This window comes from Apteryx mantelli, chromosome 16, assembly GCF_036417845.1.
Source record: "Apteryx mantelli isolate bAptMan1 chromosome 16, bAptMan1.hap1, whole genome shotgun sequence".
NCBI classification, from domain to species: Eukaryota; Metazoa; Chordata; class Aves; order Apterygiformes; family Apterygidae; genus Apteryx; species Apteryx mantelli.
In genome coordinates, this window is record NC_089993.1 from 20,348,556 (window position 1) to 20,375,858 (window position 27,303).

Below are 27,303 nucleotides of genomic sequence, written 5' to 3' on the forward strand. Positions count from 1 at the left end.
TGGAACTCTGTTGAGGTCAATGGACTATAAACCATGGCAGAAGTCAGGCTGGCTCAGCCGCACGCGCGGCTGCAAAGTGCCTGCTTTGAGCTTATTTGGAGTGTTCGGCAGAAGCAGTTTCTCTATAAATACATCGTCAAAACTGTTTTGAGGGCAAGGCAGTTTCACATCAGTATTTTAGTTTGAGGATGTTAAAGCAGTAGACATGGCTAACCGATTGTTTCATTTGTAAAACCGGGGCATCTAACTGCTGTCCTCTGCCGCAGAAAATCTGGTCAGTCCTACTGAATGTATTTGTGTTGACTTACCGTGACTGTTACTGGGCTTCCTATGGGCCAGATCCCGATCCAGGAACAGCAGCACTGGAACTGTGAGGCAGGGTGCATTGGTCTCAGCCACCTGCTTGGAAATTTTAGCAAATATGTTATGCTTCACAAGTGGGGCAGTTAGGATCTCACGCAGTCCTTTAAGATCATTTGGCTGACAAGAGGTGACTTGGTAAGCTCTCATAAATTGCTGTGTTCAGTCATATGCCCATAAAAACATCGCCGCGCTTACCTCTGCACAGCTAGATAAAATCAGCCCTTAGCTGAATGGATATGGCTGCCTCAGACATGCTTTGAAGAAGAAAAAGCCCCACATCTTATCTCCTCAAGGATATCACACCCAGGTACTTACCCTTGTGTAAAAACTGCATTGCTTTGTTTTTGTTTGTTTGTTGGAGACAAAGAGTAAGAAGTCCCTGTGGCTACAAGAAGCATGAAGCAAACTCCTGTTTTGCAACACCCTTAATTAAACTCGTGTAAAACCAGAACATGGACAGATCCTGGGCACTTGTCTGTCTACTGTTCTGTCTTCTCCCTGTCACTGGAATCCAGTGGGAAAAGTAAATGCGGACAGAACTGATTAAAACTGGAAAAATGCTTTGGAAATTGCCATCTCTGAACCCTGTTCTCTTTCTCCATTTCATGGGGGAAAATAATCAAGAAAACTGTTCAAGATTGAATATACTTTTCTGTTATTGGCTGGCTATGTATATCTGTTAACTTATTTGCAGCCACAGAAAGTAAAATAGAAGTACAATTTACATGTAGGCGAGAGAGCGAGCTACTCTGCTTTATCAGCACAACTGTAGCAGGAGACAAAAGCTAGCACACCGCGACATGAGAAACGACTGTATGAATGCAGCAGAAGTTGGAGAGATGAAACTCAAGGGAAGAGGACGAGTTTAGAAGCCGGGATTTCTGTGGGAAACTTGCCTCATGCGTCACCATCGTGCTCCGAAGAGAACAAACTGTTTATTTGTCTTGATACGGTTGCAATTTGTTCTACGGTAGTATCTAAAAGATTCAGCCTGGATCTTGTTCTCATTGCGCTTTGTGTTGTCCAACATGTGCCCGTCCCAATCTGGGCAGATGAGCTGGGCAAGGCATTTCAGGAAGGGGGAAGAGAGGCCCAAAGGGATGGAAGGAAGTGTCTTGTCCAGTGTCACTAGAAAACCAAGAAGAGCCGCCAGAGCTCTGGGTGGTTCTCTGGGCAGGAGCCCCAAGAGCACGCTGCTGCCCTGGGTGAGCCCTACCACGGAGCTTCTCTTCATGTCATTGATTTTCTCAGGGTCTGTCCTCAACCTTCTGCTTAGGTGAACTGATCCCGTTGCACGGCTGCCTCGGTGGTGGTGTACAGGTAGCTGGGACAAAGCACACTCACAGGCTTTGAAAAATCCACTTCTAAAGGACAAAATGAATCTACCGAACATGTTTGGGGGATTTTTTGAGTTCCATTTAAGGCAACTCCTGTATAGACTGTGACCAACCGTGACCTCTTACCACAACACTGGCAGCAGCAGCTCTTCCCCGTGTGCTCACGAAGAGCAAGAATAGCGAGAGCAGCCGCTACAGAGCGTTAGCAATTGCCAGCCTGAAGCTAAGGAGCACGAAGCAGCGTGGTGACCGTGCACGCTGGCGGTGCCACCTGGCAGCCGGGGCTTTGCGACGTCCCTTCTCGTGACAGTCACCCGGTTGGACTTTAAATGCAGACGAAAGCACCGGGGAGTCCCAGTGCGCTAAGCAAGATGCTCTCCTCCCGAAGCCCCTCCGTCCGCCTGCGGTGTCGTGTGGCAGTGACTAGAGGGGACACGGGCTCGCGGGGCGAGGTGAGGAGCGTGCTGAGCTCCCACGGCCGTGCTGGACGGCGGAGGCCCTGCCGCGCTCGCCGCCCCTCCTGCAGCAGGGCTGGCCTTGCCTCCGTAAACGTCTCCGGGCTGCTAGATGCAGGAGTTTGGTTTTTTCCCAAAGCATTAAAATGATTTTGGGGAACATTGAAATAGCAGCTTCTAAACTACCGCTGCGGTTTGAAGATGTCGCCTGTGGTGACCCTTCGAATAACTGTGCTCCTTGCTCTTAACGCGCGGCTCAGGGACGAGGTTGTTGGGGTGCTCTCGACGCGGGGGCGAGCGTCCCCGGCCGACCCGCGGGGCTCTGCCGGCAGGAGAGCAGGAGGTGCCGACCCGGCGTTCTCTTAACAGCTGCTTCTTTTTCACGTAGTAAAATGCGATTTCTACCGAGCCGGTGACATTGAGGAATGAAAGGCTGAATCCTGCTTTTCCTGCGGAGAGTCAGAAATAGATCTGGAGAGATGATGACTCACCTGTAATTGAGAAAAACGGAGCGGCAGCGTCGCGAGCGGTGGCAGTTAAGCCCCGATCCCCCCCTGCCAGAACGAAGAGCCCGGCGGGCTGCAGAAGGCCGGAGGGAGCCGGGCGTCGCGGCCCGGCGCGGGGGGCTTGGCGCGCACACCCCACCTGCGCCCGTGCGCGGCCAGACCAGCAGCAGCCGTGCCGCTTGCTGTCCCGGGGAAGCAGAGCCGCGCGGACGGTGTGCATTGCCCGAGGTCGCGCGCAGAGGCGGCGGAGGCCCGGAGCCCCGCGTGGGCCTGGTCGGCGGCCCGCTCCGTGCCAGCGGCGCAGGCGTATCCCTCGCTGCGACTTTTCCCGCAGTGCCCGTCCTGGGCAGAGGGGTGACGTCAGAGTTGTCATGGCATCGGTATCTATGGAACCGGCATCCTCATCCCGGCGGTGCCGGCCTCGCTGGCGGGGGAGCCGAGCCTCCGGCCTCGGGGGAACCTCCCTTTGCCACAGTCGAGGGTTGCCCTCCGTCTCCTCCTCCCCGCTGCCCCAGCGGGAGCGGGCAGGGGGCTGCGGGCCTGGCCCGGACCCTCCTTCCCCGCGGGGCACGGCGAGAGCGGCAGCCCCCCGTCAGGCTGCGCTTCCCACCTCTCGGAGGTGCGAACCAGTTTCGCTTGCCCGGAAGCGCTGGGCTGAGCCTGCCCTGAGGAACGAGTTGCTCCGAACCAGAGGCCCCAGCTGCGGCAGCAGCTGAGCACCTTGCTCTTATCACACCTCAGAAACCTTGCCGGAGCTGAGCTGCGAGGGGGGAGCGTGCCCCCCTCCGCCGAGCCCGAGCAGCAGCTCTCGCCCAGGCTGCCGCCGTACTCCGGCTCTGTGCCGCCAGCGTGCGGGGCGGCAGGCGTGTTGCCTCGCGTGGGGCATCAAGCAGGGGCCAGGCCGGGGCCAGCAGTGTCCTCGAGGGGCACGGGGGTGCCGAGCCAGGCTCCGGGGCACCTTCTGGCTGAGGGGCCTGCAGGAGCGAGGGAGAGTAACTGGCCTTGCCGGCTCCTGCCTGTCCCTGCCGTCAGCGAGGGAACGGGGGCAGAAAGGGCGGCTGCCGCGCAAGGCAGGACCTGCTGTTGCAGCACCCGTGGGATGGGCAGGACCAGGCTGCTCTTTGCACCTCCTGGTTCACCTGCCTCCCCTGCGCTGCCAGCTCCAGCGTCTGCCTCCTTGCAGCAGCATGGTGACTCTGGCTGCAGCGCCGTGACCCTTGCAATAGCACGGTGATCCTTGCTGTTGCACAGAGACCCTGGCTGCAGCACGGTGACCCTGGCTGCAGCACAGTGACCCTTGCAATAGCACCGTGACTGGCTGCAGCACAGTGACCCTTGCAATAGCACCGTGACCCTGGCTGCAGCACAGTGACCCTTGCAATAGCACCGTGACTCTGGCTGCAGCACGGTGACCCTTGCAATAGCACCGTGACTGGCTGCAGCACAGTGACCCTTGCAATAGCACCGTGACCCTGGCTGCAGCACAGTGACCCTTGCAATAGCACCGTGACTCTGGCTGCAGCACGGTGACCCTTGCTGTTGCACAGAGACCCTGGCTGCAGCACGGTGACCCTTGCAATAGCACGGTGACTCTGGCTGCAGCACGGTGACCCTTGCTGTTGCACAGAGACCCTGGCTGCAGCACGGTGACCCTTGCAATAGCACCGTGACTCTGGCTGCAGCACGGTGACCCTTGCTGTTGCACAGAGACCCTGGCTGCAGCACAGTGACCCTTGCAATAGCACCGAGACTCTGGCTGCAGCACAGTGACCCTTGCAATAGCACCGTGACTCTGGCTGCAGCACAGTGACCCTTGCAATAGCACCGAGACTCTGGCTGCAGCACAGTGACCCTTGCAATAGCACCGTGACTCTGGCTGCAGCATGGTGACCCTTGCAATAGCACCGAGACTCTGGCTGCAGCACAGTGACCCTTGCAATAGCACCGAGACTCTGGCTGCAGCACAGTGACCCTTGCAATAGCACCGAGACTCTGGCTGCAGCACAGTGACCCTTGCAATAGCACCGAGACTCTGGCTGCAGCATGGTGACCCTTGCAATAGCACCGTGACCCTGGCTGCAGCATGGTGACCCTTGCAATAGCACCGAGACTCTGGCTGCAGCACAGTGACCCTTGCAATAGCACCGTGACTCTGGCTGCAGCACGGTGACCCTTGCAATAGCACCGAGACTCTGGCTGCAGCACAGTGACCCTTGTAATAGCACCGTGACTCTGGCTGCAGCATGGTGACCCTTGCAATAGCACCGAGACTCTGGCTGCAGCACAGTGACCCTTGCAATAGCACCGAGACTCTGGCTGCAGCATGGTGACCCTTGCAATAGCACCGTGACCCTGGCTGCAGCACGGTGACCCTTGCAATAGCACCGTGACTCTGGCTGCAGCACAGTGACCCTTGCAATAGCACCGTGACCCTGGCTGCAGCATGGTAATGGCAACTGTAGCATGGTGTCCCTGGCTGTAGCCCAGATACCCCAGCTGTAGCATAGTGACATTGTCCATAGCACGGTGACCCCGGTGGCAGCCCGCCATCCCCGCGCCCGGGGGCGGCCCCGTGACCCCGGCGGCAGCGGGCGCTGGCGGGCGCGCGGAGCCGCGGGCGTCCCCCCCCCCCCGGGCGCGTGGTTCCTCCCGCCGCCCGGCACGCGGCGCTGCGGACGAGCCCACGCGGGAGGAGCGCGGGGGTGGGCGGGGAGCGCGCGGCCGGCGGCGGCGGCGGCTCGGAGCGGCGCGGCGCGGCGCGGAGCGGGCGGCGGCGGCGGCGGAAGATGGAAGGAGCCTCCTTCGGAGCGGGCCGGGCGGGGGGGGCCGTGGACCCCGTGGATTTCCTCAAGCAGCCGCAGACCATCCTCCGGGTGACGAGCTGGGTAAGGGGAGCGGGGCGGCGGGCGGGGGCCGCGGCCGCTGTGCAGCGCCCGGGCCAGGTGCGGAGTCGGGGCACTGCCCGGTGCTGCTGCGACGTGCAGCGCCAGCGTCTGTGCAGCGTGCGGTGTCCGTGCAATGTGCAGTGTCCGTGCAATGTGCAGTGCCCGTGCAGCGTCCCTGCAGCGTGCAGTGTCCGTGCAATGTGCAGTGCCCGTGCAGCGTGCAGTGTCTGGGCATTGCCCGGTGTCTGGGCATTGCCCGGTGCTCGGGCGACGTCCGTGCAGTGTGCAGGGTGAGTGCAGGGTGCAGCGCTCAGGCAGCGTGCAGTGCCCGTGCCACGGGCAGTGCCTTTGCAGCTGTGCAGTGCCGGTGCGGCTGGGCAGGGGTGGTGGCCGCGACCCGGCCGGGGTGGCTCCCATGGGTGCTGGCGAGGATTTTCCTCGGGAAGGGGGCAAGGTGCAGCGGGTGGATGTTGTTGTCACTGCCCTTTCCCCGTTTTGTCCCTGGCGCTTGAGTGAAGGGCAAGGGGAATGGGGTGTAAATCCGGAGGCAGAGGACATTTTGCTTCCCTGCTTTGCTCTGGGCATGCCTGTGCGTGCGAGAGGGAAGAAATCCCAGCGCCAGCCCTGCCCAGATCCCCCTGCCGTCCTCGGAGGATGTCATGTTTTCTGGCCGTTTCCCACTGTACGGGCGCCTGCCGCGTAGCGGGGAGCAGACGGTGGAATATGCCATGGAGCCGCGCGGGGAAGGCTCTGCTCCGTGATGCTCCGTGAATAAGCAGCACGGAGCGCTGCGCAGAGGAGCTTGCTGGGAGCCGTGGTGTCGGGCTGGAGGCAGCCCCCCCCCCCCCCCCCGCCTGCTTTTACCTGCTAAAACCTGCAAGCGTGCATGCGCCTTGCAAGCGAGCGTGCCCCTTGGGGGGGGTCCGCTGTGCCCGGCCCCAAATCCCAAACCCCGAGCGGCAGCCGGCTCCTGGCTCCCCCGGGGCCGGGAGGCTGCGGGGAGCCCGGAGGCTCGGCCTCACCTGCCTCCCCACGCGCGGGGGCCCTGGGCCACCGGCGCTGCCCCCGTGAGCTCTCCAGCCGCGCCGAGCGCTGCCGCGACCCAAAGGCGTGACGAGAGCGCGCGGCCTCGGCTGCCGGCCGCGGGGTGACGAGGCCGGGGCGTTCGGGGCGGCCGAGGCTTGGCGCAGCGCGGCCTGGGAGCGCGTGCTTATCTCTGAGCACGTGAGCAGCTCCAGCTGCAATCACATGCTCGAAGTTAAACCACACGCTAAAGTGTCTGGCTGGATCAGAGCCAGTTTACTTCCCAGGGCTTTGGGAAAAAGCCCCTGAATCCATTACTGGAGTAAGATGGAGGCCGGTTATGGATCTGGAGCATCAAAGCGTGGGGTGGATTAGATGTTTGGCACTGGGCTCACGTGGTGCCTGGCCGCGTCTTTCCCTAGGAGCATTATCTCCGTCCAAAAACTCGGTCTAGATCCATCTGGACCTTCCTCGTGCAGCCATGTCACATGGTTGGCAGCGGTGTCGGTTTGGGGCACAGTCAGATAAATTGCTGACCCACAGATGGTGACTTAGGCAGCTCGTTAAAATGAATCCGCCGCCGCACGCCCGGGGGTTCACCGTCCGCGGCGGACACAGGGCAGCGCTGGAGGCGGCTGGGAAAGCGGAGCAGAATCGGGAACACAGAGCTAAACAAGAAATCCCAGTTTAGAAAATACTCTTGCATGTATTTGCTGCCTGGCTTGTTCAGTAGGGAAGTCGCTGGTTTCGTGGTTTTGAATTCGCAGGGGATCTGTGAAAACCAAGCTTGTAAAACTGCAGAAATGCATCAGCTCAACCCTGATAAGGCGAAACTGGCCCCTTTGCTTGCACCAACGTGCGACGTGTGCAACGGTGTGGCCGAGCAGAAGGGTTTGCAGCGCTCAGAGTCGGGCCGGAAACCCACGGAGCCCAGATTTGCAGATTTCCGTGGACTTTGGGAAGCTCGGGCTGAGCCCGTTTGGAGCCCTTCTCCCAGGTCTCCCGCCGGGGGCTGCTCTCTGCCCCGGCCCCTTCTCGCTCGCGGTCCCGCTCGCAGCCCCGGCGCTTGCCTGCGCTGCAGCCCCCCGAGCTGTGTTTTAAAGCAGCCGTCCCGCAGCCACGTGGGGCTGCTCTGTTATTCCCAAAGCACAGAGAAGCCTTCCCGGGAGCGCCTGGCGGCCCGGAGGGGAGAGGCGCTTCCCCTCTGCACCTGCCGCCTCGGATACTCCTCGAGAAAATCCTCAGCTGAGGCTTCTTGTGGTGTCCCGTCATACCCCGTATCGTTGCCTATTTTTAAACATATTTAACCTGTGCAGTTGGATGGGAGCTTGGAGACGTGGCGGTGCTGCCCGGCGGGACGGGTGCGAACGGCGCCCAGAGCCATCCGGGATGCGCCGCTCCGCCTGGGCGCAGGGGCCGAGCAGAGGGACCAGTGACTTCAGCTTAGGAATCCCCCAGTGTACGTTTTGGTAAAAGGGGATTCCCGTTTCTACCTTAGATAAAAACCTTTCTGTGGCGTAGACGGCGATTTTGAGTATCTGAAGGAAAAAAATAAAACCGCTCCTGGCATGAGCCGTAAAATCACAAAGCTGGAAAGAACCATGTAACAGTTCCTCATTCATCTCTTCCCCCTCCGCCTGATGCAGCTTGTCAGATGAAGATGTGCTCGCTCTTGCGGTTTCCCTTTTGAACGTTTTTTTTGCACAGCAAAACAAACTTTACATTCACTACGGATGCCTACCGGATCATGAGCTCCTTGCTCCGTCACTGCCGTTGCGAGCTGTACGTTGTCGTGGCCGCGCCGCTTTTCAAGGGGCGTTATTCATTTAGCGTAGATTTAGCTCTGACTTTTAAAAGCGGCTCTGGAAGACCTCCCGTTACAGGAAATGTTTTCAGTCAGTTCCTCTGAATGTCCGTAAAAAGAGCCGTAAAAGCGTTTTTCCCTGACATTTCTACTTTTGCCCCAAGAGCTGGGAGCCCACGTACGCACGGTTCGCCGTTGGTGCAGATGTGAAAGTGGAAATACCCGGAGATGGAAATGCACCCGAGCGGCCGCCTGCTGCAGCCCGCCCTGCCGGCGTGTGGGAAGGGCGATGCCGGCAGCGTGCCGTGCCCATGGCCCGGGGTGCGCAGCCGCGGGGACAGTCCCGGTCCCGGCTGCCTCCGTCCGCATGCCCGGCAGGCTCCTCGGCGGAGCTCAGCAGGAGCTTGGTCCCGTTTGCTGCAACTTAGAGGAATGCCGACGGATCCTCTCTAAGTGACTGTTGCGTGTGATCGGCATCGCTCCGTTGGGAGCACCGGTTGCATGGCTCGTCGGCGGCTGCCTTATCCTATCCGCTGTCTTTTTCTCTCATTTCTTCCAGTTAAATGCATTTGCAGCCCATCGGCACGGAGAGCTTTTCCTATGCAGTAATTTAGCTCATCGGGACCAGTACTTTGGGTTTTCTTTGTAATAGTCTTGCGCTTTTAAGAGTGAAACCTTTGTCAGGAGACTCTGGACTATGGCAGCCAAAACCGATTACCTGCGAGAGGTGCAGCATGAAGCGGCAATCCCTAAAGCAAAGCAGCAACCCCTATAGCGAAGTGTCAATCCCTATAGCAAAGCGGCAGTCCCTATAGAGAAGTGGCAATCCCTATGGCCTTTGATGGTCATAGGGATTTTCATGGATGGTGGTGAACATCTGTGACCGGAGGTTACTCTTGCTCAGATCCAGCAAAGTCGTTACGTGCTTGGCTCTGCGCCGACCTGGGTCTTAGTCCGTAATGGGGCAAATCATTGTCTTTCAGCAAAGCCAGTGAGCTCTGCTGCTGGGTGACTTCGGGAGGGAAGGTATCGCGCGGTGGTTTGATGCATTAAGGCTAGGTGGTGGTTCTTGGAAAGAGCGAGCGTGTCCTTTCCTTCCTAGTTCAGGTTTGTTTTGTTTGCCAAAAAAGCATGAAAAAGGGCTGTACCTGGCCAGTATTTCTGCTCCTGGTAAGAGACGTATTCATTTTTATTAGAAAAAACAGGCTCAGGAGTAGAAGAGCCAGGCCGGGAGACGAGAACGACGCGGTGCCAGCGTTGTTGTGGCTCTGCACCCTGAGGATGTGCCGCCCGCATCCTTCCGGAGGAGCGTCCCAGGGAGAGCGGCACGCGCCGCGGGCAGAGCCGCCGGAGCGGCCGCTTGGGCGAGCGGGGGCTTCACGCCTCGCTGTGCGACGCTGGAAAGCGCAGCTCCTGCGGACGGACGGACAGACGGCGCTGGGGCCTCGCGGCGCCCTTCGCTGCGGGTGCCGGGTCGCAGCGCGGTGTTTCAGCAGTAGAAACGTCTCGCCTTAAAATGGCTGACGGTTTGCAGGCTGCAGCCTTCAGCTTGGCTCTCTTGCATTATTTGCCCTTGGTTTCCCGCGTGGCGGCCGTGCTCCGGCCGCGAGGCCTCCTCGGGCGCATTGTGGGTGCCTGGGCTGCAGAAGGGCTTCAACCAGCGCGGGTGAAAACCGTGCCGGGCCCGGGCTCCGGCGGGCTCGAGCCCCGCGAGGGGCTGCAGCTCCGCAACGTGCAACGACAGAGCGGAGCCGGGCGGCCGGGTGGCGACTGCCTGCTGCCGCCGAGGAGCCCTCGGCTCAGCCCCACGCTCCCAAAACACTGCCTCGGATGCGGGGCGCCCAGGCTCCGGCGCGGGCAGCTGGGGGCTGCCCGCCCTCTCGGCAGACCTGGGTTTGCAGCACGATGCTCAAAATCCCGCCGGTTTCTCCGGCTTTGCACCGCCGGCAGCCGGATCCCATCCCCACCGGGGCTCCCAGCCACCATCACGGTCCGTCCCCATGTCCCCCGTTCCCAGAATCGCCGCAGTTCGTCTCCTGGCTCCTTCGTGCCCCAGTTCCACTTACCGAAAAGGGAGGCGAGGTGGGAAAACGCAAGCGCCCGGCTGCCAGCCGGAGACCCTGAGCCGGGAGCAGGTTCCCGCAAAAGCCCTGCCGGGGGAAAACGTTCGCGTTCACGGCGAGTAGCGGCCCTGGCACCCGTTCGCCCGGCGGAGCAAGACCTGTTCCTCTTTCTGTAAGGTTTTTTGGCTGGAAAACGGAGTGGGATGCGAAGGCTCAAGCTGGTTTATAAAGCGCCCGCCCGTCTTCGGCGCTCGCTGTCAGGCGCTGGTGGCGGGGCGGTGCGGGGTCGCAGCGGGCCCGGGATTTTGGGGCACCCGCCGGAGGCGCTGGCGCAGGGGACGGCGAGGAGCCACCCCCCTCTGGAGAGCAGGGCTTTTCCCGTGCCTCGGGGGCAGACCCAGAAACTCTCAGTCACTGCGGGAAATCGGATCTCAGATTTTCAAGCCCCAAATCTATTCCCATTAAAATGTTTTACCAGCACCATTTAAAAAAAAAAAAGAAAAACTGTAAAATTTCAATCACGAGGGAAAAAAAAAATATGGGAAGATTTGTTTTCACTGAAAAGTATGTTTTGACAGGAATATTTCAGCCAGCTCTGATGTTTTGAGTGCATCTTTCAAATGTGTGCACTTGAGTCTTGTTTCTATTTTGGCCTCCGGAGAAGAGGCCGCGGGTGTCCCGATGGCGTCCCGCGCCCCGGGGACGGCGGTGCAGGAGGAGGCGCAGCGGGGCGTCCCCGTCCCAGTCCCCATTCCGCCGGCATCCCGCGCCCCGGGGACGGCGGTGCAGGAGGAGGCACAGCGGGGTGTCCCCATCCCAGTCCCCATCCCGCCAGCATCCCGCGCCCCGGGGACGGCGGTGCAGGAGGAGGCGCAGCGGGGCGTCCCCATCCCCGTCCCCGTCCCTGTCCCCGTCCCCGTCCCAGTCCCCATCCCGCCGGCATCCCGCGCCCCGGGGATGGCGGTGCAGGAGGAGGCGCAGCAGGGCGTCCCCGTCCCCTGCGCGTCCCCGGGGTGGCGGGTCGTGGCAGCGCGTGGGCAAGGCGCTGGCGGTGGGGCCGGCTGTCCGCATCCCCCCCGGCAGGCTCCGTGCTCGAGCCCCTTCCCTTCCCTTCCCTTCCAGCGGGCCAAAACCTCCAGCCCCTGCAGCATCCCGCAGGCTGCGTTTCTTTGCGTTAGGCCAAGCTAAACCCACTGGAATTTAAAGTTATGCCGTGAAACGTCTGTTCTCGGTGTCTCCGGTGTCACCATGCCTGGGGAGCCGAGGTCCCTTCCGGAGGTGTCGTGCACCCCGACACGCTTTAGCTCTTGGCTTCCACGCGGCCGCCCCTTCCCGGCACGTCGAGAGCAACCGGCTGAGCCCCGCCAGCTCCGAGGGGGCAACGACGTCGTCCAGGCTGCTAATCCTGGAAGGACTAAGCAAAACCGTGATCTGAGAAGCTAAGTGCAAGTTCACTGGCCTGCCAGGGAAATAATCCTGGGGACTCGGAGGTTCTCAATTATTCATGTTTTCCAGAATCGCATTATTTCTTCCAGGGCCTGTTTTATAAATGCTGCTGCTATTTCTGATGGTAAATAACAATTTTGCATTATTTATGAACAGATTTTTACAACTGCTGATATTACAGCTGCTGCCAAAGCACTGGGAAAATTATTATAACTGTTTGTTGTTGTTTCTGTCGTACGACGCAGCGCTCCTGCTCTCTGCCTGGGGATGCTCCCGCCGGCGCGTGACAGCCGAGCGCTCCAGCGAGCGCAGCGCGGCGGAGGGAGAGCAGCGAGTGCGAGCGGCCGCGCGGCTTCCCGGGAGCTCGGGGCTCAGCGGAAGAAGGACCCCGGACACGGGCTCCGTCAGAGGATGAGGGAGCCCTCGGGGAGGAAGGCCCCCGTTATCCCAGGGGGGAAGTCAGTGGGAATATGCATCCTTCGTGTCCCGAGCGAACGCTTCGGAGGAGATCAGCGGTCGCACCTGGGTTTTGCACTCTCGCATTTGGAAACCTGAGCTTTAGGAAAGCGTCGTTTCAGAGCAGGCGGGTTAAGGAGTAGGTGCCCAGGGCAGCAAGCGCCGGCCGCGGGGCTCGCCGGTGCCTCCAGCGCCGGCTCCTCGAGGTAGGCACCGCGCTCCTCCTCGCGCCCCCGCCGCCAGCCCCGGGCTTCGTTTGCTTGCAGCCGCGGAGCGTTTCGCCAGCGGGCCCGGCCGCCCTGGCTGACCCACCTCCGGTCTGGGGGGAGGTTAAAACCCGTCTGCTAAGGGGAGCAGCTTCAGTCCGAACAGCCGCTGTCCCGTCTTGACCTCGGTGCCGGAAGGAGGGTTTGGAGGAGCGGGAAGAAGGGCTGTCTGGGAACGGATGAAATCCTCCGGGGGAGGCAGGAGCGAGACGTCCCCCGGCCAGTGCTTGGGTGCAGGCGGCGCGATGGGCGTCACCGCGTGGCTCTTCCGCCGCTCCTTGTCTGTCCGTCCGTCCGCCTCCCATGCGTCATGTCATGCCGCCCGCGCGGGAACGGGGGCCGCGGCACACCGTAACAGAGCCGCTCCCCGGCTCCCGCTCGCTGCCTTCGCTTCCGGAGGGACGACGGAGTGACTTGAGCCGGCTGCGTGCCGTGACGCTGTTCCGCGCCTGACTGCGGGACACGAAACACGGCCCAGCACCGGCGGGGCTGTGGCCACGGCTCGGCTCCAGGAGCCGGCTCAGGCTGCTCTGCATCTCCGGCACTTCGTCCCTCTCGGCTCTGCAGTCAGGCGAGGGGTCTGCCAGGCTCAGCCTGAGAGCAGAGAGCAGCCCCGGCAGCAGGGCTCCGCGCAGATCTGCCTGCTCTGTTTATTTGTTCCCTCCCCAGCCTGCCTGGAGAATAACGTCTCCTAAAACGTGCCGCAAACGGAGCGGCTGAAAAGCAAAGAGGTTCCCAGCGGTGAAAGACGCGGGTGCTGTCCACCAGCCCCTTATTTAAAGCCGCTAACCAGACCGGTGTAGGGATCCGTCTAACAAATGCCGTGTTGCCATGGAGTCAAACCCAGGAGTGAATCCAATTTTGCTGCTGTTGGAAAACAGAGTTAAATGTAAACAGCTGCAAGTTGTGCTGTCTCCTTCCTCCCGCAGATCTTCTCCATCGTGGTGTTTGGCTCCATCGTGAACGAATGCTACGTGAACAGGGACAGCCAGGACCCCGAGCTCCTCTGCATCTTCAACCAGAATGAGAGTGCCTGCAGTTACGGCATCGCCGTCGGCATCATTGCCTTCTTCGGCTGCATCTTCTTCTTTGTTGTGGACCTCTACTTCCAGCAGATCAGCAGCGTGAAGGACCGCAAACGGGTCGTGCTGCTGGACCTTGGCTTTTCAGGTACGTCTTTGGCTTTGCTCTGCTTGCGGAGGAGGCAGCTGGCTCCGTGCGGAGCGCGGGGCCTTTGCTGTGCCCCGCAGCTCTTCGCGTCGCGTCCTCCTCTCCCCAGGGCCTGGCACGTCTCGTGCAGCTGTGGGCGGAAGGACAGGGGTGGCAGAGGGGTCATCCTGCCCAGCAGTGAGTTCAGAAGTAGCAGCAGAAAAGCCAGCGTATGGCAGTTTGGGGACAAGGCGGGGTGTCCCACTCTTCTCTGTTACTTCTGCAACCGGAGGCATTTGTCGAGGTGGGATCCGTGAGGCCACCCAGGGAAGTGCGCCTCGGTGCCCATATCTCGGAAACCAGACGGGTGCTTTACCCTCCTCGATCTCTTGTTCCTGGCTCAAACAAACGTCATTTCATCTGCTGCATCTGGGTCTGTTTTTGCATTGCGCGCGCGTGTTTTTGCACAAAGCAGAACGGGGTGGCACAGCGGGAGCTGAGGTGCCAGTACAGCCCCTCGCTGCCTGTTCCTGCAGGCAGGTTGGGGACTCGAAGCCTGGCGCAGATCCGCGCCGTCGGCATCCCCTCGGCCTGGGGGAGGTCGGGCTCAGGCGTGTGAGCGCAGGTGAGCGGGATGTGTTGAGCCGGCAGAGGCCATCCTCACCTTGGCTGCTCTGGGAATTTTCTGGCTTCGTTTGCAGCTGATGCTCTCGATTTCCAGGCTCTTGTGTTTGCAAAGTCTGAAGGTGGTTTATCCAGCACAAGCACAGCTGATGGCTCTCTGGTCCCGGATGAAAACATCCGCCATCGCCTCCCTGTTGTTAAAGATGTTCTGTCCTCCCTGGAAAGCTTATTTTTGCGGCGTTCGAGCTCGGGCATCCAGCCCGTGTTAAATGATATTTACAGCCCCTTCCGTCAGGCTAGGTGCCTGCAGCCCTTTAATCCGGAGGGAAATGGAACATCCGCATCCATCTTCGGGCTGACGCGGGTGCCTCGGCGCGCGGCTGTGAACTTCCCCTGCCTCTCACCCTGTCGTAGCTGTCCTCTCCCCTGCGAGGCACGTGCAGACGTTGCCTCGCTCAATCTCTGCCTCGTTTTTCTTTCGCACCGTCGCGCTTCGCGTGCGCTTTCGCGGACTTGAGCGGCACGCCGGAGGAGCCGGGCTCCTGCCCTGCCGAGCGGCCGTCACGCAGCCCGCGCGCGCTGATCCGGGGGGAAAGGCTGCGGCATCGCAGCAGCCTGCGTTGGCACGTCCGCCTTGCCCGCAGCTTCCGAACGCAGCCCCGCAGCCGCCCGGGGCTGTTGATCACCCCCGGAGCACGCTGCGAGCCGGCGGTCCTTGTGTGTCTTCTGGGTGCGGTGTGTCAACAGTTTATTGTATCTGGGGAGAGATTTCCTGCTCCCTGGGGCCTTCCCCGCCGCCGCCTTCTGGGTAGGAACCAGCAAGCCACTTCCTTGCTGCTAAAACAAGCCACCTACGTGCAGCTCGTGCGGACGCGAGCTTGTGACCGACGCAGCGCCGGGCGTCAGGGAGGGGCGTGAAACGGCCCCGGCGTTTCGGCCGGCGTGGCAGATAGATAGCGGCGTGTCTGCCCTGCACGTCGCTGCTGCGGGCTCGCGGCGGGGGCTTCGGGGTGGTCCCGCGCTGCCGGCTTTGAACCGAGAGCCCTGGAGCCGCCGCAGCGGAGGCAGCAGCGCGCGGGGACGGAGGGGACCGTCCGGCTCAGACCCTGCCGTTGCACCGTACGACCCAGTTTATGCATTGAGCAAGCTCCAGCCCAAAGCTGGAGCTCTTGGTCATGATCTCTCTTGGTCATGGGTGGCCAGAGCCGCGCACGCTCCGTGGACGTGTCACCAAGGCCTTTATAAAGACACTAGCTTATCTTTTACTTTACATCAGTTCTCAACGATACCGTAGCCATCGTCAGGTCTAGCTGCTCCTCGCCGGTCTTCTGGTGGTGAACCCACAGCCCGCGGTGGAAACGCGGGTTCCTGCCCCCTCCTTCCCCAGGCTTGTGCTCGTGCGGCCCCGATGCGCCGCGGTGCCGATGGCTCTTCCTCACCGCTGCTGGCAGCAGTTTTCCTGCTTCCCTCCCCTTTTTGCGCTCATTAATGAAAAGAGAAAAATCTCTTTTTTTTGCCGCAAAGTGCAGTCTTCCATAGCTCCCCTCCAGCATGACGTTTCCTCTTTTACCCCTGCCTAATGCATCTCCCTCTTAGCAGCAGTTCCTTATCTTTTTTGCTGCTCTCGTACAGTCCCATCTTCCCCAGCTTAACCAGTCGTCTCCCACATGGCACCATACCAAATGCTGGGCTGAAATCTAGATAGAGAGACTCGATGCTGCTGTAAATGGGAGCATTGTCGGGGACTTTGGTAACAAAGTCCATGGTCACCCGGGGCTAAACACAGCGAAACCTGCCTACACCTAGTTCTGCATTTCTGCATTTTCTTCTGAGGCCTGATTCAGCCGAGCGTCGCTGACGTGCGGGTGCTTCGCCCAGGGGAAGGGTGCAGGTCCCCACTCCGGGGGACGGAGGAATCGGCCAGCCAGCTCCGTCCCCTCCCTGGCCGCCCCGCGGCATCTCTGCGCCCGTCCAGAGGCCCCTTCCCATCCGGATCGCTCGGTGATTCAGGCCACGGCACGAACTAGCTGCTCACAAACTGTGCGTGCAAAACACCCTTCAGCTGCCTGGACAAGCGATGGGGTCATTTTCCTGGGAGAAAAGATGTCAGGGCTGGTTCGTGCCCAGTATAGCTTATTCTGTTCCTACTTCTGTGCCTTCACTTTTCTAAAAATACGGCTGTCCCAAGCCTTTTTTACACCCCTGCTGCCATAGCCTGTACACCCACTCGCACCTAAATGTCAGGCAGTTGGTTGCTTTCCGAATGCGAGTCGATACAAGCGGATCTCACGGCAGAGATTAAGTGCAGGGTTTTCCTGGCACGTGAAGCCCCCGCGGTCGCGGAGATCACGGTGCGTCCTCGCCGCCGCGCGGCCCCGAGCGCCGAACCTGCCGGGCGGCGGAGCTGAGCCCACCTGCGCCGGGTGCAAATTTGCATTGCTGGGTGTAATTTGCATTGCTTGACTACCGCCGCGCTAATCCCTCGAGACGGCATGTGGGACTCTTAGGCTGGGCCCTGCCTTTCTTCCTCCCTGCCAGCGATGGTATTCTTGGTTTCCTCCTACTTGCTTGTGGCAGTTTCGTCCTTTCTCTCTGTATGTGATCTCCGCGCTGTTGCTTGTTCTGATTTAAAAGCTGAAAATGCATCTGGGAAATACCGGCGCGAGGAGCGTGCTGGGGGAAGAGGAAGCGGTGCAAATCAAGCTGTGAATAGACGAGATGAGAAAAGAAGGTCGTTTCTGGCCCTTTGCCCAGGGCACCCAGGGGCCTGGTGCTGGCCGTCAGAGACGGACGTTAAATGGTAGTCGCTGCCTACGCAGGTTACGGGGGCCTTGATGAAAGGGTTAACCCACGAGGGTCTCTCACCCGAAGGAAGCAGGACTGCGCATTCGATCCGCGGAGGGTCAGAGGGCTGCTCTCGGCAGCGGAGCTGTTCCTCAGCCCCGGCTGTGCAAAGGAGCGGGATCGTGCCTGAATTAGCGAGGCTTTTCCTGCAGCGCGGCTGCCCCCACGGAGGGGAGGGAGCTCTGGCTCCTGCAGTCCTCCCGGAGGACGCGGTGCCGAGGCACAAGCGGGAGCGACCCGGTCGCGGCGCCATGCAAAATGGCATTTGCAACTTTCTCTTCCATCTGCTCTTACAGCTGCTCCCGTCGAAGTGCGCTTGGTTGGAACCAGGCTGTAATTATGGCTGTAACATATCTTTCCTGGTGTTTGCACTCTGTTGTCTACAGATCCTAAAACTATAATTATCTGCTGGTTCTTCCTGGTGTTCTCCTTCTCCCCGGTGTGCCGGAGGGTGCAAACCCACTGCAGCGCGCGTCCCCGCCTGCCTGCAGCCTCCAGTCCCACCAGCGCAGGTAGCCGCACCAGGCCGGCATCGGCTCAGCCCCCTTCCCTAAGCTTTAAATTTCATGGTTAGCAGCAAACACCTCCAAAACGATCCACTCCTGTTTGATCCTGTAAATGCACCGGTGGCTCGCTATGGGCACCGTTAACCCGAGGAGGCTGCTTGGCCCGTTTGCGGGACCGTGAGCGCTAACGTCGCCGGCTGTTGCCCGTGCGGTTGCCGGATGGAGCAGAGCCGCGGCTACCAGGGCGGCCCTGTTGCCTGAACAGGCGCGGGGTAGCTGTAATCCTGGGAATATGATTCATGTTCCTGGGTACAAAGTCTCATCTCAAAAGAATGCTAACAGAAGATGAACATGATCGTAAATGAAAATGAGTGCTGGTACAGAAACAAAAATAGTTCCTCGTGGAGCTTCCTGGGAAGTCTGATCTCACGCAGCGGCGTGTGTCAATCCTCTGGACTTCCTACAGTGCCTGTCTGGTCATCCTGGAAGCCCTCCCCACGCCTCATCCTCCCTCGTCCGTGCAGACACCTCTATTCACCTCCTCCCCGTGCGGCGGAGAAAACCTTTTCTCCTTTAAGGGCTCCGGGCAGAGCTGTCGTGGCGTGGGATGGAAATCGCGGCTGATCTCTGCATCAGGAAACGTCGGCGAAGTGCAGGAGGGCAGCAGCAGAAGTGATACCGTCGAGGCATTTCTGGTGAAGAAGCTAATGGTTTTAGACCCGGGCGATTAGCGCTGGGAGGGTCAGTGTCCCCACTATCTCCGCGCTGCAGGGGAAGTCAATAACTGCAGTACCCAGCGCAGCCAGCGCGCGTTCAGAGCTGCGGTGATGTCATTTTAACTCTTGAAAACCCTTGGAAGGCGTCGTTGACAGATGGAGCTTTATGCTGCTGCTTGGTGGGTCGTGCCCACGACCCCGTCGTTTGCTGCAGCACCCCGGAGCGCATGGGAGGGGACCTGCTGCACTAGACCGAGCGTAAAGCAAAGAAACAGTTCTTCTCCCAAAGAGGCCTAACCTCTGCGAGCCCGTGGTACCGCCTAGTCCTGCTGGAGACCCCATCGTGCACTAAAACACCCGTGTCCCCTTCTTCCAGCCCGCGTGGTCCCTGAGCATCGCTGCGCTCCCTGCAGCGCTCCTCAGCGTGAACCCGTCAGGAGCTGCTGCTGCTGCGTCTCCTCGCCGGTCCCTCGCGCTTCCGGACGCTGCCGTCCCTGTGGGGCAGCGTCTCCCGCTCCGAGACCTGCCGAGGGGCCGCTGGTGCCGGGTTCACCGCGTGCTGGTTGTCCGCTCTGCGGCTGGTGCCGTATCTTGGGCGCGTGTCCTCCCGCTGCCGTGCTCCGGAGGAGACGCGGCAAGTGGCGTTTTCTGCGCCCACGTTTAGGGGCAGGTTCTCCATCCTGTAACGCAGGCCGGCCGCTGGTGAAGTCCCGTTATAACCCAGCTGGAGAACCGGAAAGCACGTCCATCCCTGAAGATGACCTTTCCCCAGAGGTCTGCTTTAATGCTGAGGACAAGCGGATCGTCCTGAATGGAAGTGGAAATACGTGCAGAGATTTGGGGCAGTTTTGCTAGCAGGCATTAGCCATGATCTGCAAGAAGAGGCTGTTTTACTACTGTCTGTAATTTGGCAAACACGGAAGATCCCGGCAGGAGGTTGCGTTGCCGCAGGGGCCGTTCAAGGGCTCCGGCACGGCCAAGCAGAGGAAGGTGCCCACCGGCGAGGAAGCCCCAGGGCCCAGCGTCCCCGCGTGCGCTGGCGCCCAGAGTCGGCGGAGGGGCTGGAGGGGAGCCCTGTGCCGGGGGCGCTCCGGGAAGCTGGAGACCCTTCAAACCGCGGTGTGGACGGCTCCGGCGTGGGCAGCTCCCGGCCCTAGCCCCGGGAAAGCGTTACTGCCCGGCGCAGCGGGAGGCTGTGGCTCCCTTCGTGCCTCCTTCCTGAGCCGCTTGGCGCCAGGCGCTGCTGCTGGCGGCTGATTGAATTAGGGAGCTGCAGCCCTGTGCTGCTCAGCCAGCCTCGGCTCCGGTAAGGAATAATCACCCGGCATCTTTGCTCGATCCCCCCGGGAGGCTGAAGCGGGAGCGCCGTGCTGCCCTCGGCCCCGCGCGCGGGCTGTCCTGGCCTGGGCTCGCTGCGTGCACTCGCGGCGTTGCCCCGCTCGGTAGGTGCGCTGCCCTCCCGGGGCGCTCACGAGCCCCGTGTTCGCTGCAGGGTTAATCTCAGCCTGCCCCTGTTCCTGCGTGGTTATTACGTGCTGTTTTTAAGCTCCCCGGCTGTCTCCCTGGATAGGGAAAGGCACGGTCCGTCGCGGAAGGGCTGCAAAGCCGCCTCCTGCGTCAGCCCAGCAGCCTGCTGCTGCCCTCGCTGGTGGAGGCTTCTTGCCTGGGTGAGGTTTGGTGCATCCAGAGCAAAAAGTTTCCGAAAGCCCCTGGTGTCCGGGAATAAAGGGCATCGTAGAGGGCCGCGCTAGGGTGCTGGGACTGGTCTGATAACGCCTTGATGCCTGTGACCAGTCTGAAATCCTACAGACCGTGAGAGCCTTGAAGCCCTGAGAGCGTGTCTAGAGAGGGTGCACCATCCCTAGAGCTCTTCAAGACCTGCTTGAGATACAGGTGAGCTGAACTTAAGGTGGGCGACAGGCTAGACGACCCAGGTTCCTTCCAGCCCTGTTTTTTCAGTGGTTGTAAAGGGGCTTCGCCTGCAGGCAGAAGGCGTGCAGCACTTCGAGAAAATCAGCTCCTTTCAAAATAGCTCTTTTCGGACCCTACCGCAGACCCCAGATGCCTGGTTCCTTTTGAAAGTCTGCTGGCACTGTGCTTGTGCCTCGGTGGTCCCGGCGAGCCGGCTTCTTCACAGCACGGAGCTGGTGGGCAAGGGCGGCGCTAACCAGCTCTGCTCTCTTGCAGGTTTCTTGTCCTTCCTGTGGTTTGTAGCTTTCTGCTTTCTGGCAAACCAGTGGCAACGGACAACGATGAGCAAAGGGACTTCGCAAGGAGCGGATGCCGCCCGGGCAGCGATCGCCTTCTCCTTCTTCTCCATCATCACCTGGGTGAGTTCAGCTTCGGGACGTTCAGAGGACCCTACGCTGGCAGCACGGTTGGGGACCGGCTGGTCCCGGTGCTGGGGTGCAGCACGGCCCCCAGGGTCACGATCGTCCCAGGCACGGGGCGGTCAAGGGCTCGCTGCCACCTGCAGCCGGAGCGCGGCCTTCGTCCGGCTCTGCCGTGTGCCGCGGCAGGGCACAGACCTGGCGCGGAGCCGCTGCCGGGAGGATGCTTCGAGGCGCGGAGAGCCCGGAGAGCAGCGCCCGGAGGGAGCGGGACGTGGGTCTGGCCGGAGGAGGTCTGGTGGGGACCCAAACAGCGTCCGGCCCAGCCAGACACCGTTGCGTCCAGGGTGGTCAGGGGGCATGAAGTTGGGCCGGCCACGGTGCCGGACACTGGAGCCGCGGACCCGGCGGCCCGTAGGGCTCTTTGCTGCTGCTGCTGTTCCCCGGGCGGCTGCATCGGTCCTTAGGGCCATCGTCCTCCGGGGCCAGCGGCGTCCCGGCGGGGTGGGACAGCGGGGCAGGCATCCTTCCCAATTCTTCCCTGGACGGGAGAGCAGGAGCTGCGGCAGCATCAGCCCCAGGCTGAGGCCTGGGCGCCTCTCGTTGCGCTGGTGACGGTCGGGCCCCTGGCACGCGCGTGGCCTTGGCGTCGTGCCTTGCCCGCGCTCTTGGCCGCTCGGGGGCCGAACTCGAAGCCCTCGAGGGCCGTCTGTCCGCGCCGCGCCGCCCCCACGCATGCCACAGTGAGAATTCAGAGTTTGCAGACCCAAAGGCCCAACCGAGAGCAAAGGTGGGGAGAGGGGAACCGAAACCCGGGCCGAGCTCAGCGCTGAGCCGGAAGGAGGAATCCGGGGCACGGTTTGGAGAAGTGAACCCCGGCAGGCAGCGAGGGACTGTCCGGAGGAAACCTGCCGTCTCCCCGGCGGGCAGAGAGAGGTGAAAGTTGCGGTTCCTGATCCGGAAAGCGTCGGCTTCGGTCCCGTCTTGCTGGGGAATTCCAGACTTCCCCTTCTCCTGGGGCTGGAAAGTTGCGGTGCCGTTGGAAACAGCGCCGGCCGCAAGCTGCCCTCATTTCGGCGCGTAGGGAGACCCCAGCGGGTAGCTTGTTTGGAAGCGAAGTCCCCAGGCCCGCAGGGATGTGTCGGCGCGGAGACCGGCCAGCCCTGGGAAGCCCCTGCGGAGCCATCATCTTCGAGGGGGATTTTGGAAGCGGGCCAGGGCCACCCACCCACCCCGGGGCAGGGGGCGAACAGGCCCCGTTGCCTTAAAAGAGCTGGAGCAAAGGAGAGGCTGCGCGGTGCCGGCAGCAGGCCCGGTTCACTTCCTCGCCGGTTTGACTGCTCCCCGCTCTGTTATTACCCCCATAAATCTCTCCTAATCCCGGCTTCCCTGCAGCTCTCCGGCGCTCACGGGTTGAATCGCTCCGTTGCCAAACTGCTGCTTTAACGCAGCCGCCCGGGAAGGGAGCCAGGGAGATGCTCTCCCTGCCGGAGAAGTGTCTGCTGTCCCCAGGCTCGGGGCTCCGCTCCGGCTCCCCTCCGGCTCCCTGCGCGCTCCGGGCGCCCAGGGCTTGGCCGATGCCCCGCCGGGGGGCTCGAGCGGTCGGGGCTCGCGCTGCGCCCGGGCCGCGGGTGGCTTTTCCTGCGCCCGTCTGTTACAAGCTAATTGGATCGTTAATGAGCCCTGCAAGGAAAGCAAGCGTGGGGCTCGCGGCGCTGGCGAAGGCGCCTCGGCGGGACTGACCTGTTTTGCTGGGCCGGGGCGAGATGGCTCCGCGTCCTTGCGGCCACGGGGCTGGTGGTGCCAACGCGCGTCCCGACCGCTTGCGGATGGCGGGGAGTCTCGCCCCTGGAACCCAGCAGGGATCCGGCCGTGCACGGAGGCAGGCGCTCAGCCCGACGGGGCGGTTCTGCCGTGCGGATCGCAGCACACCCAGGCGCCGTCGCAGGCGAACGGGCTCTGTGAGCACCCGCTTTCCCGGCCCGGGGCCCCTGTGGCATTTGGGGACGGAAGGGGCAGAAGCGGGACGGAGGGGAGCGTCGGCAAGGCAGGAATTTGCCTACCCGGGACCTGAGCCTGGCTGCAACCGCCCTCCCAGACCAAAGCTTTGGGGACACACGCTTGTTAGCATTGCACATGCTCGTTAGCATCATGCGTGCTCGTTAGCATCGCACATGCTCGTTAGCATCATGCGTGCTCGTTAGCATTGCACACGCTTGTTAGCATTGCACACGCTCATTAGCGTCGCGGCTTGGGGGCTTTTTACCTCTTGGCTGCGAAGCAGCAGCGGCTGTCCCTGGTGGGGGGGAGGCATCCCGGGGGGCTGCAGGCGCGCGCGGCGGGGACGGGTGCCCCCCGCTAACCCTCCTCCGTCCCCCGTGCAGGTGGCCCTGGCGGTGAAGGCGCTGCAGAGATACCGCCTGGGCACGGACATGTCGCTCTTCGCCACGGAGCAGTTCGCCGCCGACGCCGGCGCGCCGTACCCGGGCTACCCCACCGGCAGCGGCATCGAGAGCACGGAGACCTACCAGAGCCCCCCCTTCGCCGAGACCTTAGACGCCAACCCGAAAGGCTACCAAGTGCCGGCGTACTGAGGGCGCCGCGCGGCGCCGCGCCGGTGACGGTTGGTCGCGGATGTATTCAGTACCATTTCCTTCACGTGGCCGCTCCGCGCCGGGTTCCTCCCTGTTAGCTAGTTGTGCGGTGCGCTCTGTACAGTGGTATTGGTTCTTGTCTTACCTGTCCCAGGGGTTTTCTAAAAGCAGTGTTCCCTCTAAGTCGCAAGGGCGGCCGGTCGCTGCGGCGCGCGCGGACCCGCCGAGCAGGCGATGCCTTTCCCCGCTAGCAAACCCGGCGGCCGGCGCGGCGCGGCGCCGTCCCGCTCGCTCGCTCCCTCCCTCCCGCGGCACCGGCACGGGGGCCGCGCGCAGCCCGGCGGCTGCGGGAAGGGCCAAATTTGCAGAGAAATGGGCAATTCTGCATTATTCCGTTTGTACGTAGCTCCCGTACGAAACCACCGACCAGACGTTTCGGGCTCGGTTGGATGCCGGCGGCGCTGGGGGCGCCGGGGCGGGTTTACGCTGGGAAACCAGCTTGCTTCAGCGTGACGCTGGTCGAGGCTATAAAAAGTTAGCGTTTGAACCTCGCCTCGGAAAACCGTTCCGCAGTCGTCGCCTGCCGGTTAGGAACGGCCCCTCGTCGGAGGGAGCTGGGGTGTCGCGGTTCCCCCCCACCCGCTTCCCCGCGGCGGCGCCTTAGGTGAAGTTTGCACGTTCGCAGATGCTTCTGGCCGTCAGCGCTGACCGCGTTCGCCGCCCGCTTCAGAGCTGCCGGCACAAGGGGTGGGTGTCTCAGTGACTCAAATTTCAAGTCAATTAGGAAGCAGTATATGACTTGTATTTTTATATTGGGAGCAGCCACCATCTGTCATAAACTGCAGCAAAAAAAAAAACCCAAACCCTCAGGTGTGAATCCATATTTTACACTGCAGTCTCTAGAAACGCAGAATCCAAACGGAGAAATGGAAGCGCTTTATAGGCCGTCAAAGTCCATCGTGTGGGTGCTAAGCAAAGAGGAAATGTGGCCCATATTTGCAAATAATGTGAGAACGGAGTGGAAAAAAAAAAGAAAAGCCAGTGAAAGAGGCTGAGTTTTGGGTTTCAGCTGCAGAATTATGGCCTCGTTAAAACGAATAAATGTAAAAATCCAGTAGATATTTGTCAGCAACCTGACTGCTTCCTGGTGCATCTGGCTGCACAGTGGCAGCGATTTGAGCTATTTGTTAGTGAGGACTAAGCAAATGAGCTGAAACTCGGCGCCTGGCCCCCGGCGGGGAGCTCGGCCCCGAGACCCCCCCTCGCTCACCTGCCCCCACAGCTGCCGGCTAATACCAACCTTTTGCATTGCCAGTTTACAGCTGTATTTTTAATTGGCAAAAGTTGTGGGAAACTTCTGATGCCTTCTGACCTCGTGACAAGCAATAGGTAAATAACTGCCCTAGCTTTCCTGGTAGCAAAAAAAAAAAAACAAAACCCAGAACCCGAGAGTTTTGTCATCATTAACACAGCTCATTTCTGCTGCTAAATTGCAAATAAATGCATTGCTTTACAAGCAGCAAACCTCATGGTGAGCAGTCGTTGTCGGTGACCGAATGCATTACTTGAATCCCGTAGCATTCAGGGCGGATTAAAACGTGCATTGGCAGCAACACTGGATTTACTGGCTCTGAAACCTCCATACTCACCTGCCCGTGCTAGAAAACACGGGGTGTTTCCCCGCAGCCTTCCCAAAGCAGAGCCGGCGCCCCGGATTGGGGGGGAGGGGGGTTCTCTGCAGCGATGGCCCCCAGGGCTGCGTAGGGGCCTTTGCGGCCGCGGCGGAGCTTCGTCCGGCTCCGTGGCCCCGGCGTCCTCCCGCCCGGCTCCAGCCCAGCGTCTCCCGCTTGGCTACCGCAGGAGCGCGCGGAGGCGATGGCTGCAGGAGGCCAGGCAAATGGGGCAAAAGCCTTGCGGTAAGTGGCGCAGGGACATCGAGACCCCAGCACAGTACAAGCCTAAATTACCTGAGCATTGCGATTTCCTACAGAGTCAGTCTTTCTTGCTGGAAAATTAAAAGAAAAAAAAAAAAAGGCAAAAGATTTAATACAGGGTACAGTAGAACTGTAGCAATATTTTCCTTAGAGGGAACACTGAAATTTTAGCAGCACAAACGGTACTTGTGTTAATATTTTAGCAAAATTATAATCAATTTAAATGTTTAAATTGATTGTATGTGAGATAATGTTTGTTCAGTACATTGTATTTTTTCTAACTATATAACTGTTCCGGAGTTTCCTTGTAATCGTAAAGAACAAAAGTTCTGTCTGACCGCGAGAAGTGTCCTGATCACTGGCGTAAACGTGGTGAATATTACAACGCCCGACCGTAAGCACCCGAGACCTGCAGCGCCGGTCTTCTCCTCCCACCCCGTCCAGCCCGTGTTAAAGGAAGCCGAAGGGGTTTCTCCGGTTTGGTTATTGCAGCAGCACGGTAAAATACACACGCGCACACGCTCGCACTGCGGCCGCGGCCCCACTGTTCGGCTCAGGGCAGCGTCTTCCTAGTCATTGCTCCCAAACGTTGTTATATTTAACTAGCATCGTTAACACGCGTGCGTACGGCCCGGATCCACCTCGGCAGGAGAGGGAGCAGGGAGGGACTTGGCGCCTGAGCCGCTTTCCTGGCAGCGGGCAGGCAGACCAGATTGCTGCTTGATTAAATTAGAGCCGGGAACAACCTGTTTGGTCCAGCAACGCCAACAGCCACCGCGAGAAGTCTGAACCCTGCTCCCTCTGCCGCCGAAGAGCTTTCCCAGTCGCCGGCACGCGGGATCCCCCCGCGGCACGGCGAGGAGGGTGTTGGAAAGGGCCCGTCCAAGCCTCTTCCGCCCCCCAGGCTCGGGGCTGTGCCGCCTTTCCCGGCAGAGAGCAGGGCTGCGCGTGGCACAGCGGGGCTTTTTCTAGGCAACGGGTGAATTCAGGCACAGCTGCCTCCTCGCGGCTGCCTCGGCCGCCCAGGACAGGACGAAATGCAATTCACGCGGTATTGCAACGCGTAAGACGTACATGCCTTGGAAACAGTATTTACCCACCTTAAAAACACGTTCTGGTTTGTTGGCTAGACTGTTGCTCGAGCCCCCGTTTAACTCGCTTGCGCTGGTGCCGGCACGGGCCCTGCTGAACTCGTGACGCCCTCACCCTGGCCAGTAACGCCACGTGCCTACCGGTTGTACTAAATCCTGTTTCCAAGCACTTTGCAAGACCCTACGGTGTTTCCTCGAGCTGTTTTAAGTGTTAATAGTGCTGTTTATTAACCGTCGTAGCACATCCTGCGTATCAGTGACTTGTCAGACAGGCTAGTGTATACAGGTATGGATTGTAATTAAATATAACCTTATGGGCTTATGGTTAGAGAATTACTAGATCCATCAGTGTAATAACTGTAGTATATTAACTGGGGTTCAAGTATTCTTCCATCATCCTCCACACTTCCTTCGCTTCACTTCTTCTCATTGTAAATCCACTGTGCTACACTAGACACGAGCTGCTTTTCTTGTAACCGCCCCGACCGAGGCTTCGGAGCGTGCCAGAACCGCGGCGAGCCCGCGCCGCGCCAGCCGCTGCCCTCCTGCCGCTCGCGCAAGCTGTTCCCCGCGTCCCGCATCCCCCTCGAGCGCCCCACGAGCCCAGCAGCTAACGCAGGCTTGCAGAGGGCGAGATCATCCCGCCCTCAGAACAGCGTGCCGAAAGCTTCCGCATAGTGGTAGCACTGAATTTGGGTGTAAAGAATAGAATTAAAACGAGAACACCGTACCTCTCCTGGAGCTTCATTCCACACACTAATCCTGTTCCAGGATACTTTGTTGTGACAACAAATATTTCTCAGCACTGAAGCCAACCACCTTATGATTTTTGCGTACACTTTACTGTATTTTAAGCATATTAACAAAAGAAGGTTTGAAAGAAAAGCTGTTGACTGGAAATAGTTGCCAAC

The 27,303-nt window shown here is 60.4% G+C and overlaps 1 protein-coding gene across 1 annotated transcript; it reads left to right on the forward strand.

The window, feature by feature from the left end:
* The first annotated feature begins 5,447 nt into the window (after window positions 1-5,447).
* On the forward strand, window positions 5,448-26,126 carry SYNGR3 (synaptogyrin 3). Its single transcript, XM_067306419.1, has 4 exons — window positions 5,448-5,546; window positions 13,534-13,774; window positions 20,631-20,773; window positions 23,158-26,126. The coding sequence occupies exons 1-4, from the start codon at window positions 5,448-5,450 to the stop codon at window positions 23,365-23,367; spliced, it is 693 nt and encodes a 230-aa protein (XP_067162520.1). The 3' UTR covers window positions 23,368-26,126.
* The last annotated feature ends 1,177 nt before the right edge of the window (window positions 26,127-27,303 follow it).